This window comes from Neolamprologus brichardi, chromosome 6 (assembly GCF_056152115.1).
Source record: "Neolamprologus brichardi isolate AB-2024 chromosome 6, ASM5615211v1, whole genome shotgun sequence".
NCBI lineage: Eukaryota > Metazoa > Chordata > Actinopteri > Cichliformes > Cichlidae > Neolamprologus > Neolamprologus brichardi.
Genome location: NC_142109.1, coordinates 37,074,842 through 37,094,180, shown reverse-complemented (window position 1 = coordinate 37,094,180; position 19,339 = coordinate 37,074,842). Strand labels below are relative to the sequence as shown.

The 19,339-nt window shown below is 42.1% G+C and overlaps 1 protein-coding gene across 2 annotated transcripts; it reads right to left on the bottom strand.

Moving 5' to 3' along the window:
* Positions 1-227: 227 nt before the first annotated feature.
* Positions 228-17,203, bottom strand: LOC102781611 (NLR family CARD domain-containing protein 3-like). 2 transcript variants are annotated; one of them, XM_087842251.1, is made up of 9 exons: positions 16,924-17,203; positions 16,755-16,847; positions 12,671-14,519; positions 11,670-11,843; positions 6,809-6,982; positions 4,537-4,710; positions 3,290-3,336; positions 1,571-1,618; positions 228-824 (listed from the first exon to the last, which is right to left on the bottom strand). In XM_087842251.1, exons 1-9 carry the CDS (start codon positions 17,192-17,194, stop codon positions 295-297), a joined length of 3,360 nt encoding a protein of 1,119 aa, XP_087698377.1. In that variant the 5' UTR covers positions 17,195-17,203; the 3' UTR covers positions 228-294. The 2 variants fall into 2 exon arrangements, with proteins under 2 accessions (XP_087698377.1, XP_087698376.1); XM_087842250.1 differs by lacking the exon at positions 1,571-1,618 and having other exon boundaries at positions 16,924-17,194.
* Between the last annotated feature and the right edge of the window lie 2,136 nt (positions 17,204-19,339).

Below are 19,339 nucleotides of genomic sequence, written 5' to 3'. Positions count from 1 at the left end.
ACCGTTGAGGCTGCAGACCCTGAATTGGGATACAGCCTTCAGGACATGTTGAGGAGCTAATTTAATAATTTAAATCAGCTGTGTTGGTTCAAGGACACATCTAAAACCTGCAGGGACACCAGCCCTCGAGGCCTGGAGTTGCCCACCCCTGGTCTAAAGACATGCGTGTACCTGTTTGGCTGCTCAAATCACTCTATGTAAAACACATGTGATACAAACTGCTCGTGGAAGTCTGTCTATACAGCAGCCACAAACATCTCCGGTTTGGGGAAACGAGGAGATTTTATTCCACAGTTAACACAGAGACACTGTGGAACCGGCAAGCCAGAACCCAAATCCAGGATACAGCGGCTCGGTGAATGTGGTGGTGAAGGTGTGGAGGTGGAGGAGTGAGTCAGAGGTTGCTTTGTAGAAGGACAGCGTGCCTGCAGGCCAGTCCAAGTATACTGCTACTCTGTTAAAGATGAAGGAGAAGGGGACTGAGGAGAGCACAGTTCTTCTCCTGTCGTGCCAGACGGAGTAACCATCAACAGGAGAGCAGAAGATACTCCACGACTGGTTATTCCATCCAAACCAGCATTCGGCACCCTTTCCTCTCCTTCGGATTCCTTTGTAACTCACTGCTACATAAGCTCCTCCTCTCCACTCGACCTCCCAGTAACAGCGACCAGTCAGACCGTTTGTGCACAGCAGCTGACAGCAGTCAAACCTCTCTGGATGATCAGGGTATGGTTGCTTCCGCCTCAGCCCTTTCATCACCGTGTTGTAATACACCACGACATTCCTGTTCACCGTGTTTGTGTCCAGTGTGAGCTCGCAGGAATCTGAGGGAGAAAAAACACAGCAGGAGTTTATTATCTGTCACTTGGTAGCTTCACCTGCTGCTTGATGCAGCGACTGTTCACCAGGTAAAACCTGAATCCGTTTGGAGTTACCTGAAGACACACCAGCTGTTGATTTAAACGGCACAGTCGATGAATTGTTTCCCTTTTTTTTCAAAAACTTTATTGAGCAACAGTATACAGGAAGTGCATACAGTATGGAACATAATTAACATATCAGGGGGTGCAACATAAAAAGTTACATTCATTCAAATAATTTGTAATTAGTGCAAAAAGTAATTGTTTTTATAGCCTTTTTATTAAGTGATCCACTGATCAATTTTTATGTAAGATTATCATTATAGTTGTGTTTAAAACTAGGCTTACTGTATTTGCATTTGTGGAAATAAAATTTAGCTAAGATAACTAACAAATTTATTATAAAGTTCTTCTTTTTTTGCCTTCGAAACACACATGGGTTTCCATTACAACCCAGTGTAGGTGCTTGTTGTCATAGCGATGCATCTGCGCGTCCCGTGATGTAATCATTTTGCGACACAAACGCTACAACAAAGGTAGACGTGAAAGCTCAGGCTCGTTGATCACAGCATTGTTTTTGGGGCCATTTCCCTCGTTGTCAGGTTTCAGATGTTGTGGTTTTATTTTCGTGAACGAGACGCTCTCACGACTCATTGAGTGACATCATTGACCAGCCAATCACAGAGTCTAATGATGTCACATTTTAGTACCTGCTCGGGTCGCTTGGAACCCCGCCCACCAAAACTGAGTCATAGGTACTAATGGAAAAGATGCAATAAAATCAGTACATTACACTATAATACATTAAATCAATAAAGATATGGTTTTCATGCTGTACAGGGAGGAGAACAGCATTAAGCTACAAGAGGTGTTTTCTGTATACGTCTAATATGATTTGAACAGTTGTCACTGGTATAAAACATATTACACTCAGGAAGAAGCTGCACAACTACCTGACTGAGCTATGAATATGTGTAGGGTATATATACTTCTTCCACTCCTTTTCAAGCACCTGATGCACTAGAAGACAATATTTTCCTTCCTTTATATATGCTCTATCTTGTATATATGTACGCATATGCTTGAAATAAATGATCAATGAAAGCTCCGATTATTTTAGGAGTTTGTCAAAAAACAACAAACCAAAGGTTCCAGCTCAGCTGCTGGAGTGAAGGTGAAGCAGAGCTCACGCAGGTACAGCCTCCTGTGCCACCATTCACCTGACAATGTTTGATTTAATTTAAGGCAAACTTCAAGTTTTATTGAAATTGAATTTGTGGTTTTGTTTTGTTGGACACCTACAGACTCGGATTAATTTGGTTGTAGAGCGTCTCATCTGTATGTTTGCCACTTCACACTCAGCTGTGAACCAGTTTCAGCTGGGGGCCACCACCTGACCGTGCAGTCAGCAGGAAAATCTGCCCATAGAAATTATGAACAGTGTCAAAGGACAGAATCCCGGTGAAAATGAGTCCGACTCATTTCCAGTGATGCACACCAAGCTCGGGTGTGTAGCACAGGGACTGAACGGCTCCTAAACACAGAGGATAGAGATTTGGCTCCAGCGTTCTACAAAAAGGATTAAAATCGTTCCTCCTGAATCCAAAGTGTTACTAATGGATTCAATTCAATTTTTTTATATGGCACCAAATCACAACAACAATCGCCTCAAGGCACTTTATATAGTACAGTAGAGCCTACAATGATACAGAGAAAAACCCAACAATCATATGACCCCCTATGAGCAAGCACTTTGGCGACAGTGGGAAGGAAAAACTCCCTTTTAACAGGAAGAAACCTCCGGCAGAACCAGACTCAGGGAGGGGCGGGGCCATCTGCTGTGATTGGTTGGGGTGAGAGAAGGAAGACAGGATAAAGACATGCTGTGGAAGAGAGACAGAGATTAATAACAGATATGATTCAGTGCAGAGAGGTCTGTTAACACATAGTGAGTGAAGAAGAAACACCCAGTGCATCATGGGAATCCCCGGCAGCCTACGTCTACTGCAGCATAACTAAGGGAGGATCCAGGGTCACCTGGTCCAGCCCTAACTATATGCTTTAGCAGAAAGAAAAGTTTGAAGCCTAATCTTGAAAGTAGAGATAGTGTCTGTCTCCTGAATCCAAACTGGAAGCTGGTTCCACAGAAGAAGGGCCTGAAAACTGAAGGCTCTGCCTCCCATTCTACTTTTAAATACTCTAGGAACAACAAGTAGGCCTGCAGAGCGAGAGCGAAGTGCTCTAATAGGGTGATATGGTACTACAAGGTCATTAAGATAAGATGGGGCCTGATTTGGAGGTAGAAAGGGGTGTCTGGACTCCTCTGCTTAGGCTGCTGACCGCTGCAATCACACCGCAGAAGAAGAAGAAGATGGACGGATGAACTAACAGTTTTTTTTTCAGTATGATCAAAGTGAACAAACACTCACACTTCTTCAGTCTGGGTTTCAGTCTCTGCTTTCCACAATGTTCCAGCCTGGATGAAGAAAAAATCATTAAAAACACTCAGAAAAACTCATCATGAAGCTAAAAGATATATTGCTACTGTTTCCACTCCCACAGGCGACACTTGGGGACATGCAGTCTTTTTCTTAATGTCCAATAACAGCTTTAGCATGTCAGCACCCAGGAGAGGCTTTTGAATGCAAATGTTGAGCAGGTGCAGGCTGAGAAGCACTTGCAGATTAGCCTCTATGAGAATGTCTGAGTGCAATACATTTAACCAGCTGCTTTGCCATCACTCCACCTTAAAATGGGACAGGTCACCTTTTGTCCCTGCAGTTTGTACAACATCATGTGCAGTGCTAACAGTGCAACTCTACCCGTTAGCCAGGTAACCATCACAAAGCTATTAAATTTCATGTGGCAACCGAAGCGTTTTCACAGAAAATATATCAACAAGTACAGAAACTTCAGTAACTCCTCCTCCTGCCTCCCCTTTCTCTCCTCCACCTGCTGGCCTCCACCACTTGCTAATGTTACTGAATCTGTGGAAGCTCCGCGATGCCACCACACGAAGTAACGACTAACGAGCCTATCTAAATCCCAGTAACGAGTCACACGTTTCTGATTTTGGCATAATAACTAGTTACCGTGCTCGTTACCACAATAATAACGTAGTTACTGTAACGCGTTACTTAATAATGCATTAATCCCAACACTGGTGATGAAGTATGAAAAAGCAGTTACTAACTAATTTAGTAGAAAACACTTTTACCACTGACTATAGCGCATAGTTTTGGCTCCACCTCTTTTTATGCCACATTCTCTGGTGATTAATGCTCACTAAGTTTTTCAGGCTAAGGCTGATCACAGAGGTAGTCTGGGCACGGCTCCTTTCAGTTCCTACATGACTGAATACCAGAGCACAAACCAAGGTCCACAAAGACGTGGCCTGCACAGAGTCCTGACCTCAACCTGAAAGAACATCTTTGGGAGTAATTAGAGCAGAGACTATGAGCCAACACCAGTGTCTGACTTAACAAATGCACTTCTAGAGAAATGGTCAAAAATCCCCATAAACACACTTGTGGAAAGCCTTTCCAACAGAATTGAAGCTGGCAAATCTTTGTGTAAAATACTCCTTTGTGTTGACCAATCTGTTTATAGATGAAGCAAACTGGGGGTTCAACGCTCATTTTCATCTGTATTATAGCTGGTTATCTGTGGGTCACACCTGAGAGTGTCCAGTCTGCAGCTTGGCTCCTCCAGTACAGCAGACAAAAGCTTCATTCCTGAGTCTCCTGGATGATTGTAGCTCAGGTCTAGCTCTCTCAAGTGTGAGGGGTGGGACCTCAGAGTAGAGGACAAGGAAGTGCAGCCTTCCTCTGTGATTAGACAGCCTGACAATCTAGAGACAAACACAAGGAATTATGTGTAATTCACTTACACACTGGCACATAACAACTGGAAAACAACACAAATATACAATTCAATTCAATTTTATTTATTTACATCTGCATGTGTAATTGGTAAATGGTAAATGGCCTGCATTTGTATAGCGCTTTACTCAGTCCCTAAGGACCCCAAAGCGCTTTACACTACATTCAGTCATCCACCCATTCACTCTCACATTCACACACTGGTGATGGTAGCTACATTGTAGCCACAGCTGCCCTGGGGCGCACTGACAGAGGCGAGGCTGCCGGACACTGGCGCCACCGGGCCCTCTGTGTATATATATGTCTGTGTCCGTGTGTGTGTATATGTCCAGAGTTCAGCTGAGACAGTGTCCTTCGCCCTGCTAGGCTAAGTAAACAGTCTTCCAGCCAACCCAGGTGGCCTTGCATAGGGGAGGAACAGTCTAAACACGTCGTTATCAGGGTGTTGTTGTTCAGCTCCGGCCTTGAGACCGCAGCTGGCGCCAAAGGGATAGCCGAACAACTCATGAGAATTTCAATGTTGTTCTTACAGTCCACACTGGTTTCTCAATCTCCCGTTGGACAGCCGTGAGCTTCTCCATGATGTTATCAACCTTACGCTCCGTGATGTTGTCATTCTTGTGCTCAAAGAGCCGATTCGGAGAACTCACGACCGCAGTAAGCTTCTCCAAGATGTGATCCAACTTGCAGTCAGAGATCTTATTCTGAGTATTCACAGCAGCCGTAAGCTTCTCCAAGATCTTATCCGTGCTGCACTCAATGAGCTCATTTTGAGAACTCAAGCCTCGTCCCATCGTTTCAATCCCAGCGGGCAGCCTTGTGGGGGTTTGAACAGCCGGTTCCGCTTTCTTAATTCTTTGATAAGTCAGGGCCAAGCCAGCTGCGATCAGCAAGAACCCTGTTATCATGGTTCCGAATAGGTAGATATCTTCAGCACTCAGGGTCACCCAAGCCCAGACTTCTCGTTGAGAAAAGGGTGTCAATTACATTCAGGGACCAGTTGATCAAATCCATAATTCCTCTTTGAGGTTTTAGAGAACAGACTGTGAGAGAGTGTTCCAGGGAAAAGTAATACAAAAAACATGAGACTAGACAAGGACATGAGAGGCTAAGCAGGGAAGATAAGGGAGAGGAGAGGAGAAAAGTGCGACCACCTTCGTCAAGAGCAAAAAGAGCAAAAAGAACCCCAGAAGAATCGTATAGTATAGCTTTTATTTTGGAAAGAGCCATTTCTCTGTAATACACTCTCTTTTTGAAAGATGAGTGATTTCTCAATCAGATAGATTTTTTATTATTATTATTTTGTTGTTTCAGCAACATTAAATTTAAAAACTGTACTTTTGCGTTAAAATATATATTTATAATTTTAATAAATTACAAATTTAAAAGGCATGAACATTATTTTGTATCGAAAAATATCGAACCGTGACACCAAAGTATCAAACCGTTAGGGTTAGGGTTAGATGCCCTAACCCTAACGGTTTGATATTTTGGTGTCATGGTTCGATATTTTTCGATACAAAATAACTGAACTGTGAATTTTGTGTATTGTTGCACCCCTAATATATGTATGTATGTATGTACATTTATTTATTTTTTTGTTTTTCACCCAATGACATGCATATCAGCTTCTAACTTTTATGTATGTTGTTTCTCTGGATTTTTGGTTAATATTCTTTCTCTTTCTCGAAATTCATCAGAGGATCAAATAATTATTTCCCCCACTGTATACAGTAAACAGCAATGGCTCAAAGATCGAACCCTGTGGCACTACTGTAATGCCAAGACCCCTTAGTGGTGGTATTTCTAACTTTATCCTGGCACACTAACAGTTCTCAGAGAAAAACACTGAATCAAGTTTTGTACATTGCAGATTAGAATTCAGATAACTTAATCACTGAGTGATTAACCGTATCAAAGGCCAGGTTCAGAAAAACAACAGTTTATCCCTGTTGAATTGTCCGCTGTTTATGGTCTCTGCAAGAATTGATCACTGTTACTACAAGCTTTGAATCAAGCTAATTAACATTTATATGGTTATCTGTTGAACCGAAGCTGAACTCTGACCTGAGAATCTCCAGTTTGCAGTGTGGATTCTCCAGTCCTGTGGCTAGCAAAGTCAGGCCTGAATCCTGCAGGTCATTGTTACTCATGTCGATCACTCTCAAAGTGGAGGGCTTTGAGCTGAGAACTGATGCCAGTGTTTTACAGCTTCCCTCTGTCAGATTACAGCCACTCAGTCTGGAAGCAATTAAAAAAAAACACTTTATAGATCATAACCATCATCTTCGTTTTCGCTATCTTTAAGGACTAATCCGTATCACTCAAAGCTTTCAAATTTTATTTTATTGTGTTCAGATTTCCCCCAACAGCAGTGATGAGTTTGTAGAAAATAGTTAGTCAATAAATAATAATATGCAGATCTTATCCTATGAAGTACACATGGAAACAAGTAATCCTCTTACATCAGTCAGGCAGTCTGAAGTTATTTAGGCCTACTGCTGCTTTCAGTCTCTCATGAGCTGCTGACCAGCACACACATGCTTTGATGACTAAATTAAGTGATGAGACTGAACAGATATAAGTATATTCAATTCAATTCAATTCAATTCAATTTTATTTATATAGCGCCAAATCACAACAAAAGTCGCCTCAAGGCGCTTCATAGATACAGAGAAAAACCCAACAATCATATGACCCCCTATGAGCAAGCACTTTGGCGACAGTGGGAAGGAAAAACTCCCTTTTAACAGGAAGAAACCTCCGGCAGAACCAGGCTCAGGGAGGGGCGGCCATCTGCTGTGACCGGTTGGGGTGAGAGAAGGAAGACAGGATGAAAGACATGCTGTGGAAGAGAGACAGAGATTAATAACAGATACGATTCAATACAGAGAGGTCTATTAACACATAGTGAGTGAGAAAGGTGACTGGAAAGGAAAAACTCAATGCATCATGGGAATCCCCCGGCAGCCTACATCTATTGCAGCATAACTAAGGGAGGATTCAGGGTCACCTGGTCCAGCCCTAACTATATGCCTTAGCAAAAAGGAAAGTTTTAAGCCTAATCTTAAAAGTAGAGATTGTGTCTGTCTCCCGAATCCAAACTGGAAGCTGGTTCCACAGAAGAGGGGCCTGAAAACTGAAGGCTCTCCCTCCCATTCTACTTTTAAATACTCTAGGAACAACAAGTAGGCCTGCAGAGCGGGAGCGAAGTGCTCTAATAGGGTGATATGGTACTACAAGGTCATTAAGATAAGATGGGGCCTGATTATTTAAGACCTTGTATGTGAGGAGCAGGATTTTGAATTCAATTCTGGATTTAACAGGAAGCCAATGAAGGGAAGCCAAAACAGGAGAAATATGCTCTCTCTTTCTAGTCCCTGTCAGTACTCTTGCTGCAGCATTTTGGATTAACTGAAGGCTTTTCAGTGAGTTTTTTGGACATCCTGATAATAATGAATTGCAGTAGTCCAGCCTGGAAGTAATAAATGCATGAACTAGTTTTTCAGCGTCACTCTGAGACAGGATATTTCTAATTTTAGAGATGTTGCGCAAATGGAAGAACGCAGTCTTACATATTTGTTTAATATGTGCGTTGAAGGACATATCCTGGTCAAAAATGACTCCAAGGTTCCTCACAGTGTTACTGGAGGCCAAGGTAATGCCATCCAGAGTAAGAATCTGGTTAGATACCATATTTCTAAGCTTTTCAGCGCCGAGTACAATGACCTCAGTTTTATCTGAGTTAAGAAGCAGAAAGTTAGTGGCCATCCAAGTTTTTATGTCTTTAAGACATTCCTGCAGTTTAACTAATTGGTGTGTGTTATCTGGCTTCATGGACAGATAGAGCTGGGTGTCATCTGCATAGCAGTGAAAATGTATGCTATGTCTTCTAATGATGCTGCCTAGGGGAAGCATGTATAATGTAAACAGAATTGGTCCTAGCACTGAACCCTGTGGAACTCCATAATTAACCTCAGTGTGTGAAGAGGACTCTCCATTTACATGCACAAACTGGAGTCTAGTAGATAGATATGATACAAACCACTGCAGTGCAATACCTGTAATACCCACAGCATGTTCTAATCGCTCTAATAGGATATTATGGTCAACAGTATCGAATGCTGCACTAAGGTCAAGAAGGACAAGCACAGAGATGAGTCCACTGTCAGAGGCCATAAGAAGATCATTTGTAACCTTCACTAAAGCTGTTTCTGTGCTGTGATGAACTCTGAAACCTGACTGAAACTCTTCAAATAAACCATTCCTCTGCAGATGATCTGTTAGCTGTTTGACAACTACTCTTTCAAGGATTTTTGATATGAAAGGAAGGTTGGAGATTGGCCTATAATTAGCTAAGACTGCTGGGTCTAGAGATGGCTTTTTGAGTAAAGGTTTAACTGCAGCCACCTTGAAGGCATGTGGTACATAGCCGATTATTAGAGATAGGTTGATCATATATAAGATCGAAGAATTAATCAATGGCAGGACTTCTTTGAGCAGTTTTGTAGGAATGGGGTCTAAAAGACACGTTGATGGTTTGGAGGAAGTAATTATTGAAGTTAACTCAGAAAGATCGATTGGAAAAAAAGAGTCTAACTTAACATCAATGGAACTAAGAGTAGCTGTAGATAATATTACATCTGTGGGATGATTATTGGTAATTTTTTCTCTAATGATAAAAATTTTATTTGTGAAGAAGTTCATGAAGTCATCACTAGTTAACGTTAAAGGGATGGTTGGCTCAAAAGAGCTCTGACTTTTTGTCAGCCTGGCTACAGTGCTGAAGAGAAACCTGGGGTTGTTCTTATTTTCTTCAATTAGTGATGAGTAGTAAGCTGTTCTGGCTTTGCGGAGGGCTTTCTTATAAAGCAACAAACTATTTCTCCAGGCTAAATGATGATCCGCTAAATTTGTGACACGCCATTTCCTCTCCAGATTACGAGTCATCTGCTTTAGGGTACGTGTTTGAGAATTATACCACGGGGTCAGGTACTTCTGATTAGAGACCTTAGTTTTCACTGGAGCTACAGTATCCAGAGTCGTACGTAGTGAGGAGGTGAAATTATTAACAAGATAATCGACCTCTGTTGGGGTAACGTTCATATAGCTGCTCTGCTCTGTGTTGGTACAGGGCATTGACGATGATAAAAGTGGCTGGATTATATTCTTAAACTTAGTTACAGCGCTTTCAGAAAGACATCTACTTTGATAAAGTCCACTCTCCACTGCTGCGTAATCAATTATTGTAAATGTAAATGTTATCAAGAAATGATCAGACAGGAGAGGGTTTTCAGGAAACACTGTTAAATGTTCAGTTTCTATGCCGTATGTTAAAACAAGATCTAGAGTGTGATTAAAGTGGTGGGTGGGTTCTTTTACATTTTGAGAGAAACCAATTGAGTCTAACAACAGATTAAATGCCATGTTGAGGCTGTCATTTTTAGCATCAACATGGATGTTAAAATCACCCACAATAATTATTTTATCTGAGCTCAGAACTAAATTAGATATAAAGTCTGAGAAATCAGACAGAAACTCTGTGTAAGGCCCAGGTGGACGATAGATGATAACAAGTAAGACTGGTTTCTGAGTTTCACAGCTGGGGTGGACAATGCTAAGCATCAGGCTTTCAAATGAATTAAAAGTCTGTCTTGGTCTTTCATTAATTAATAGACTGGTGTGAAAAATTGCAGCCACACCGCCCCCTCGACCTGTGCTTCGAGATTTCTGGTAGTTAGAATGACTCGGGGGTGTTGATTCATTTAAACTAACATAATCATCCTGCTGCAACCAGGTTTCTGTAAGGCAGAGTAAATCAATTTGTTGATCAATTATTAAGTCATGTACTAACAGAGACTTGGAGGAGAGAGACCTAATATTTAATAATCCACATTTCACTGTTTTACTCTTTGGTTCAGATGTGGATACTGTATTGTTCTTTCTTTGTAAATGTTTAAGTTGTTTGTTGCTGGTTTTTAGTTTGTTTTTTGTCTTTTTGGAAGCAGACACAGTCTCTATGGAGATGGGTTTTTGGGGGGGTAGCAGGAGGAGAGAAGCTGCAGAGAGGCGTGTAAGACTGCAACTCTGCTTCCTGGTCCCAACTCTGGATAGTCATGTTTTGAGGGGTTTAATAAATTTGTCGATATTTCTAGAAATGAGAGCTGCTCCATCCAAAGTGGGATGGATGCCATCTCTCCTAACAAGACCAGGTTTCCTCCAGAAGGTTTGCCAATTATCTATGAAGCCCACATCGTTTCTAGTATATCTTACTAGAATAGAATAGAATAGAATTCAACTTTATGTCATTGCACATGTCACAAGTACAAGGCAACGAAATGCAGTTTGCGTTTATTCAGAAGTGCTTTTGCCATCGTATAGATATATTACAATATATATTAACAGGATTACAGGAATTACAGGAATGGGTCTGTTATAGGTATGAGGGTACAAAATATGGGTCTATTATGGGTATGTTACAATGTACACAGTATGAAGGTATGTTATGAATATGCTATGAGTATAAGTATGTACAGGCTGTAGTGAGTGTACAGGCTATGTACAGGATATAGATGTGAAAGCTATACAGGAATATGAACTATGCAAGTTATAAACAGTTGTAAACAGTTGTAGAATTATAATTACCGTATTGTACAGAATCATTGTCTATACAGCATTTACAGTAGTGCAGTTAAGATCAGTGAGATATGTGGATGATTTCTATAGAGGCTGTATAAAGTGCTATTGGTAGTGAGTGGTGGTTCAGTCCATGTTATTACTGTGTGTATGAGGGTACAGTTGGCCATTTGTTTGTTTTTGTCCATTGTGTGTGTGTAGGTGGTTGTGGGTGTGTGTATGTAACTACATCAGATTGTTAACTTTGTGTTTTCACCTTGTCCTGTTTGTTGTGATTGTTCTGAACTCTGACCTGAGAATCTCCAGTTTGCAGTGTGGATTCTCCAGTCCTGCCGCCAGCAAGGTCACCCCTGAATCCTGCAGGTCATTGTTACTCATGTCGAGCTCTCTCAAAGTGGAGGACCCTGGGCTGAGGACTGATGATAGTGCGTTACAGCTTTCCTCTGTCAGGTTGCAGCCACTCAGTCTGGATGCAATTTAAAAAAAAAACACACAGACAAACACTAACACTGGTGTACAATGTAAAACAGTCAAACTTTCAGAGTGTGCTTCAATCAATGACATACTGTATCTCCTGTGAAAACCAAGGTCTCAAATCAGAAGTACCTGACTCCGTGGTATAATTCTCAAACACATAGCCTAAAGCAGATGACTCGTAAGCTGGAGAGGAAATGGCGTGTCACAAATTTAGAGGATCATCATTTAGCCTGGACAAATAGTTTGCTGCTTTATAAGAAAGCCCTCCACAAAGCCAGAACATCTTACTATTCATCACTGATTGAAGAAAATAAGAACAAGCCCAGGTTTCTCTGCAGAACTGTAGCCAGGCTGACAAACAGTCAGAGCTCTGTCGAGCCAACCATCCCTTTAACATTTACTAGTAATGACTTCATGAACTTCTTCACTGTGTTTATACACCTCTCATTAGTTATATTTTATATTTTGGGGGTCTTCTGTTTTCTCTTAATTATTGTAGGGTCTTTATCTTTCAATATAAAGTTACTTGAGGCAACTGCAGTTGCAATTAGGTGCTATATGAAATTGAATTGAACTTCAAATATGTGAAGTATTCTTTACTATTAGAATCAAAGACTGAGCTGACTACTGATGTCACTATAACTTTTAGGCAAATGAAATCAAATAACTTTATTACACTAAACAGTATTTCGTTGATCACTCTTACTCCCACAAATACATTTGGGTAAATGCTAAGAATCAGAGATTATGCTGAATGGTGGAGAAACACATTATTACAGTTACATTATTAGATGGGTGGTAGTTTTGTGCACTTACATTATTGTGTTGGAAGCTTTGACCGCAGGCAATAGTCTTAGAAGAGCTTCCTCGGAAGCAGAGTATTTCTTCAGGTCAAAAACATTAAGATGTTCTTCTGATGACACTAAGATGAAGACCAGAGCTGACCACTGAGCTGGAGTCAGTTCATGGGTGCAGAGGCATCCTGAACTCAGGTACTGTTGGATCTCCTCCACTAACGAACGATCATTTAGTTCATTCAGACAGTGAAACAAATTGATGTTTCTCTCTGGAGACAGATTCTCACCGATTTTCTTCTTGATATATTGAACTGTGTCCTGAGTGGTCTCTGAACCACAGTCTGTTTTTCTCAGCACGTCCTGTAGTTTGTCTTGATTGGTCTGCAGTGAAAGACCCAGAAGGAAGCGAAGGAACAAGTCCAGGTGACCATTTGGACTCTCCAAGGCCCTGTTAATGAAATTCCTGTGGATTTTCTTTGAAGCAGTTTTACTGAAAAACAGCCGAAGGTTTTTCAGTGATGGTTGTGGTAAAGGGATCACATTTATGTTACTGTTGTTAAGCGACATCCTCACATAAAGAGCGGCCAGAAACTCCTGAACGCTCAGATGGACGAAGCTGAACATCTTGTCTTTCCCTTTCCTTCCTCGATCTTCTTTGAAGATCTCTGTGAACACTCCTGAGCACACCGAGGCTTCACTGAAATCAATGCCGCTCTCTCTCAGATCCTTCTCATAGAAGATCAGGTTGCCCTTTTCCAGCTGCTCAAAGGCCAGTTTTGCTAATGACTTAATGTATTGAATGCTCTTCTCTGGGCCATACTTTTCTTTTGTCCGATCAATCTGAAACACCAGGAACTCTGCGTACATCTCAGTCAGAGTCTTGGGCAGCTCTCCTCCCTCTCTGGTTTTCAACACATCCTCCAGAACTGTTGCAGTGATCCAGCAGAAGACTGGGATGTGGCACATGATGTGGAGGCTTCGTGATGTTTTGATGTGGGAGATGAGTTTGTCAGCTTGCTCCTTACCTTTTACTCTCTTCCTGAAGTACTCCTCTTTCTGTGGGTCGGTGAACCCCCTGACCTCAGTCGTACTGCTGATAAACTCTCGAGGGATCTGATTGGCTGCTGCAGGCCGTGTGGTTACCCAGATGCGAGCTGAGCGTAGCAGTTTCCCATTGATGAGTTTCCTCAGCAGGACATCTGTTTTAGTTGCCTTTGTTACATCGACAGAGCGAATGTCTTCAGAATGAAGGTCGAGATGAAGGCGGCTCTCATCCAGCCCATCAAACACAAACAGAAGTTTGAATTTACTCTTGTCATAGTTGGTGATTCCTGATGACTGAACATCTGTAAAGATGTAATTAAGAGCCTCCTGTGGGATGCCTACAGTTTCTGGGATGCATTCATGAATGAGCTCTGCCAAACTGAACTTTTCTCCCTTCAGAGGATTCAGCTGACGGAAGGTGAAGGGGAAAATCAGATGCACATCTTGATTGGATCTTTGTTCAGCCCAGTCCAAAACAAACTTGTGAACAAGGAAAGTTTTTCCAATTCCTGCGATTCCATTGGTCATCACTGTTTTGATGGGTCTGTAGTCTCCTGAAGGATGTTTGAACATGTCTGTGGGTCTAATAGGTTTCTCTGGCTCTGCTGGCTTCCATACTTTCTCAATCTGCCAGACCTCATGCTGTGTGTTGATATGTACATCATACCCAGCTGTGATGTACAGCTCTGTGTAGATATCAACCAGACGCTGTTTATCTTCTGCCCAACCTTCTTGTGCGCACATAAACTTGTCCTGGAAGTTTGATTGAAGCATCTGTTGGTAAGATGTGATGGGGTGAGGCTCTGGCACTGGAACCATCACATCTGTGTCAAATATGCATGAAAAGAAAGAAAGTGTGAGGCTTTTGTGCACAGATGCCTATCTCGATGACCATCTGGCAGACCTTGCATTTAATTATCACCAACTGAAAGGACACAAAACAATCGGAGATGTACCTGCACTGAATCAAAGTTTTACAGAAATGACCCTCTTGTTCTTTGTTGGAAACTCCAGCACAGCAGAGCTGGAAGAGTTTGGGTCCTGAGCCTTACCTATCTCTGGAGGTTGCCCAGTTATTTTGGGCTGGCACTATTCTAATTCTCACAGCAGGTCCAATTCCTTCCACACCAGATCTGCAATATTCTGTGGCCTTCAGAACAACCTGCAATGGGTTCAAGAGATCGAGCTCCTTCACAGCTCACATTGAACCCAAACTCAGTGCCTGTCCGTGCAGGAGATCGATCCACATCTATGCCAAATTTTGGGAATACGGTTAATGAAAAAACTAAAACTTGCTTTGGCGAATGAAAATGTCTGGACTCCTGGCTTTGATCAATATAAATTGTTTAGAAGCAGGGTGTCTGTGGCTTAGGCCATAGACCAGGTCATCTACTAAATGAAATGTCAGTGGGTTCAGTCCTGCAGTTTGCATGTCAATAAAACTTGTGTAAGACAGTGAACCCAAATTGTTCTCTGTGATTCCACTGGACAGTGAGTGTGTGCATCATAGTTAGAAAGTTCTTAAAATGCACAGAATATCAGTGTGTGCTGTTTCAATTTGTGAAATTTGTCCTTTAAATGGGTGAATGTGGTTGTAATAAAGACCACCTCATCAGTGTTGGAGAGTAACGTAAATGGCCTGTATTAGTATAGCGCTTTTCTAGTTCCTAAGGACCCCAAAGCGCTTTACACATCCAGTCATCCACCCATTCACACACTGGTGATGGCAGCTACATTGTAGCCACAGCCACCCTGGGGCGCACTGACAGAGGCGAGGCTGCCGGACACTGGCGCCACCGGGCCCTCTGACCACCACCTGTAGGCAATGGGTGAAGTGTCTCACCCAAGGACACAACGACCGAGACTGTCAGAGCCGGGGCTCGAACCGGCAACCTTCCGATTACAAGATGAACTCCCAACTCTTGAGCCACGATCGCCCCCATGTACCAGCATTACGTATTTAAAATGACAAAATATGAGTAACTGTATTCTGTTACAGTTACCGTAAAAGGTGGTATTCAGAATACAGTTACTTTGTTGAAATAAATGGATTACACGGTCTTTTCCTGTTTCATATGTTCGGCTGTGCTCTCTCTATTTTTGGTAATTCCACGCCGGAGGAAACCCAAACAAAACACAGGAGGCTCTAATGCCCGTGTCTCAATCTCAACTCTAGCATAATGATGTGAAAATATATTCTAAAAAATTATTATACAAAAATGATTTAATATGAAGGCAATAGCAGAGTGTTACAGGCATCGCCCTAAAGCATGGGAGAATGGACTGCTGTACCCGTTATGCGTCTGTGAGTGAGGGAGGGAGAAAAAGGAAAAGTACGAGCTGTCATCGAGCAGAAACGGGAGCTGGAAGCATGTAAATATAATAATAACCACTGCAGCCAAGAAGAGAGCCTGACGAGCCCAGTTGTAAGTAAGCTATTAAGACTCGACTGTACACCGTGTTCGTGTTTTCCTCTGAAACAATAAGTTCTGTTGGAGCAGCCTTTCAACGCCTCTCTCTGTCTCTGCTAGCAAAGTTGACCCAGACAACAAAGTAAAGCTAGTTTTCGGCTACGAGCCCGACACGAACCCACCGTATTAGTCAGAGGTCCCTTTACTACGGTTCGGAGCCGCGGACCTGTTTTATATACGTGAGGAATAGTTTTCTACACGAGATCACTGCAAAAAGTGCAGCCTTACCTAATATCCACCGACTGTTACTCATTTATATTAAGATTTAAACATCTAGCTGGTGTTGGTATGGAGAGTAACCTCCAGTAATAAATCACAGCAATAGGACATTCATGTAGTTGTAAACAGCATGATAATATATTAAGTAATCCAAAGTATTCAGAATATGTTACTGTTATTGAGTAAAGTAATGGAATATGTTACAAAATACATTTTGGGGCATGTAATCTGTAATCTGTAGTGGAATACATGTTAAAAGTAACCTTCCCAACACTGCACATCATGTGCTCAGTTAGAGACATCACAATGAAAATAATAATTAATATTATTGCAAACATATTACTGTATGTCTGGAAAGTAAATTATTACCATTATTCTCATTGGTCTGAGAAAAAGAATCCCGAGTCTGAGAGGAGGAAGATCCTCTTTTCGCTGATGTCTCCCCACCATCACTGACAGCCACTGACAGACAGAGATAATGAACGTGAAACTAGGTCAGACTGCAGAAACAACATCTTTGTCTCGTCCTGTGACTGACCTTCTGCTCCAGAGATGGCAGAGAAACTCTCCAGCAGATCATTCCTGTGGATCCTCTCTAAAAGCTTCCTGGTCACCTCAACAGCTCCAGGAAGTCTGTATGTCTGCACCATCAGGTCTACAGTGTCCCACCTGCTTGTTGCCTGAAGTCGGCTCTTTTTGATGGTCGGGAGGTCTTCAAGGATCTCTTCCTGCTGCAGGAACCACTTGAATTTATTAAACTCTTCATCTCCCAAATCTTCCAGAGTGTTTAAGAGGTCCTCTGACGTCATCACTGCTCCCTGATGACAGAGAATATTGACATTTATTTACCAGATGTGTTTTAAGTTTCAGCTTTTCTGTCCAGCTTATAAACATTATAAAATATTAACATGTTAAGGGTCCTAGGCTAGACCCCCTTATGCTAACCAAGCCTACCGCAGACATGAGTGAGAGAGATAAATATGAACCCACACTTGCTCGGACGTCACACGGATCAACAAGGTCCACGTCAGGTGTTGAGGAACCAGGACGCCCTGATGAGAAGTGGGAAGAAGAAGAAGAAGGTCGGGGGGAGATATCATCACCCCGCCCGAGATTCGGTGCTAAGCCCCAAGTGCTCTTCTAGTGTTGCATCTCCAGCCTCGGAGGTGGTGTTCTCATATTGTTCCCCTGCAACTGAGACTACACCTTGGCTGGTTCTGTGGAGAACAGCTGGTTTGTTCTCTTGCCCATCTGTACACTGTTTACATATATATTCTATACCAAACAAATCTTTGTGAACAAAAAGTTACATTGAGGCTGTTTCTGTTGTGGAGAAGCTTCAGCTCTTGTCTTTCTGGCTGCTGCTGTTTAAATCCTTTCAAAGATTGTAAGTGGGACTCGGTAACATTGCAGGAAATGATGCTTGACCCATAAAATACTGTTATGTATGTTCGTTTGACTGAATCCAGCCGTGTTCTGAATCACTCTAAAAGATTTCTCCATTTCTTTCCCAAAACATCCTGCCGCCTTTTTTGGAGTAAAGTCTCAGTATAATAGTTTGTAAAACTATAGTCTGTTGATCTGCTGTTCATCCTGCAGCTTATAAGCACGACTAAAGCAGAACAAAGAACTTCCCTCTTCTTGTTCTCACTATGCAACAATGCAGTGTTGTGCAATATTCTGTCAAAAAATAAATGTAAAAACATTAAAAAAGTCAAACTGATGAGTTTGTGGCTCATCGGGTTAAATTGAATGCGTGGCTATAATAAAGAGAGACTGAATCAATAAACAACCCTTTGCTTTTATTAAATGATGCTGATTATTTTGAAGCTACGAGCCTAATAAACAGATGACATGCCACATAGGGCGGTTTAATAATCAACAATCTTTAGCTTTGTGATCAGGAAGTAGAAGAATGTTTTTGAGACTTACATCGAAACAGGAGCTGAAGTCTCAGCCGAATCTCCTCAGTGTTTACGAGGAGAGCAGCACGACTGACGGCTGTTTAAAGAGAGAGGAAGTATGCTTGCACACACATTTCCTTTTATAACGAGAGACGAGTGAATGTGGTGTTGGGATTTATGTTTATCTGTAAGGCTAGCAGCACATATTTGTGTTTTACCATTACTGCACACAGTGTTTTGTGTCTTTGGAGGTGGACTGTTACTCTGATATTATTTGACTAAACAGAGAGGAGATGTTTACCATAAACATGGTCATAAATTTCTGGGCTTGGAGAAGCTGTCTATCTCTTTATGTAGGTCTGACAGAGGGTAAGAGGTGGTTGCCATGGTGATGGGTAAGGCGGCTCCGAATAAGGAGATGCCCAGAAAGCTGCAGAAGAAGAAACCTGAGCCAACATCAGACCTAAGGCCACCCTAAAATGTTTAGACCAATCACCGTGGTGTTTTTACTGCGTGGGCAGCATTTTGTCTCTGAGCCAGAGCGAGGAGGTCCAGGGCGTCATGCAAAACTAAACATTTTGATGATAAATTCTGAAAACTTATGTTTAAATCTTAAATTATTTACAAAACATTTGTCTGCTGAATTTCAGAGTCTGTCTTCCCCAACTCTGCCTTCTTTCCTTCCAAGGTGACAACAGTAGTTTACCAGAACATGAGGTCCCAGACAACGACGAGATCACCAGCCAGCTTCACTGAGTCCAGCCGCCTTGTTCGCTCCTGCCGACTTTAGCTCTCAGTCTCCAGTTCAGCCTGAAAATGACGAGCTGGGCAGTCTCTAGTCTGTGAGCCTCCAAAGGGAATCCAACAATCAGGCTTCCAACCAGTTTGTTGAGTCTGAGTCTTCTTCTATTTCTGGCACAGCTGACGCTTTAACCTTTTCTGGCCTGATCAGTGCTGTGTCCTTTCCATTTCTATGTTCCTGGTTCAGTTTTTCAAGAAGGGTAGATGTTGGCAACCTTTGCTAGCAACATCCCTTTCAACGGTTGCAAG

Bases quoted from the DNA above. Each gene is read 5' to 3' on its own strand.
- LOC102781611 (XM_087842251.1), bottom strand. From the start codon at position 17,194: ATGACGTCAGAGGACCTCTTAAACACTCTGGAAGATTTGGGAGATGAA. The intron at 14,520-16,754 runs GTAATAATTTAC...TATTTGACACAG, and splicing joins TCAGACCAATGAGAATAATG to ATGTGATGGTTCCAGTGCCA. The intron at 4,711-6,808 runs GTCAGAGTTCAG...GTTTGTCTCTAG, and splicing joins TGCAAACTGGAGATTCTCAG to ATTGTCAGGCTGTCTAATCA.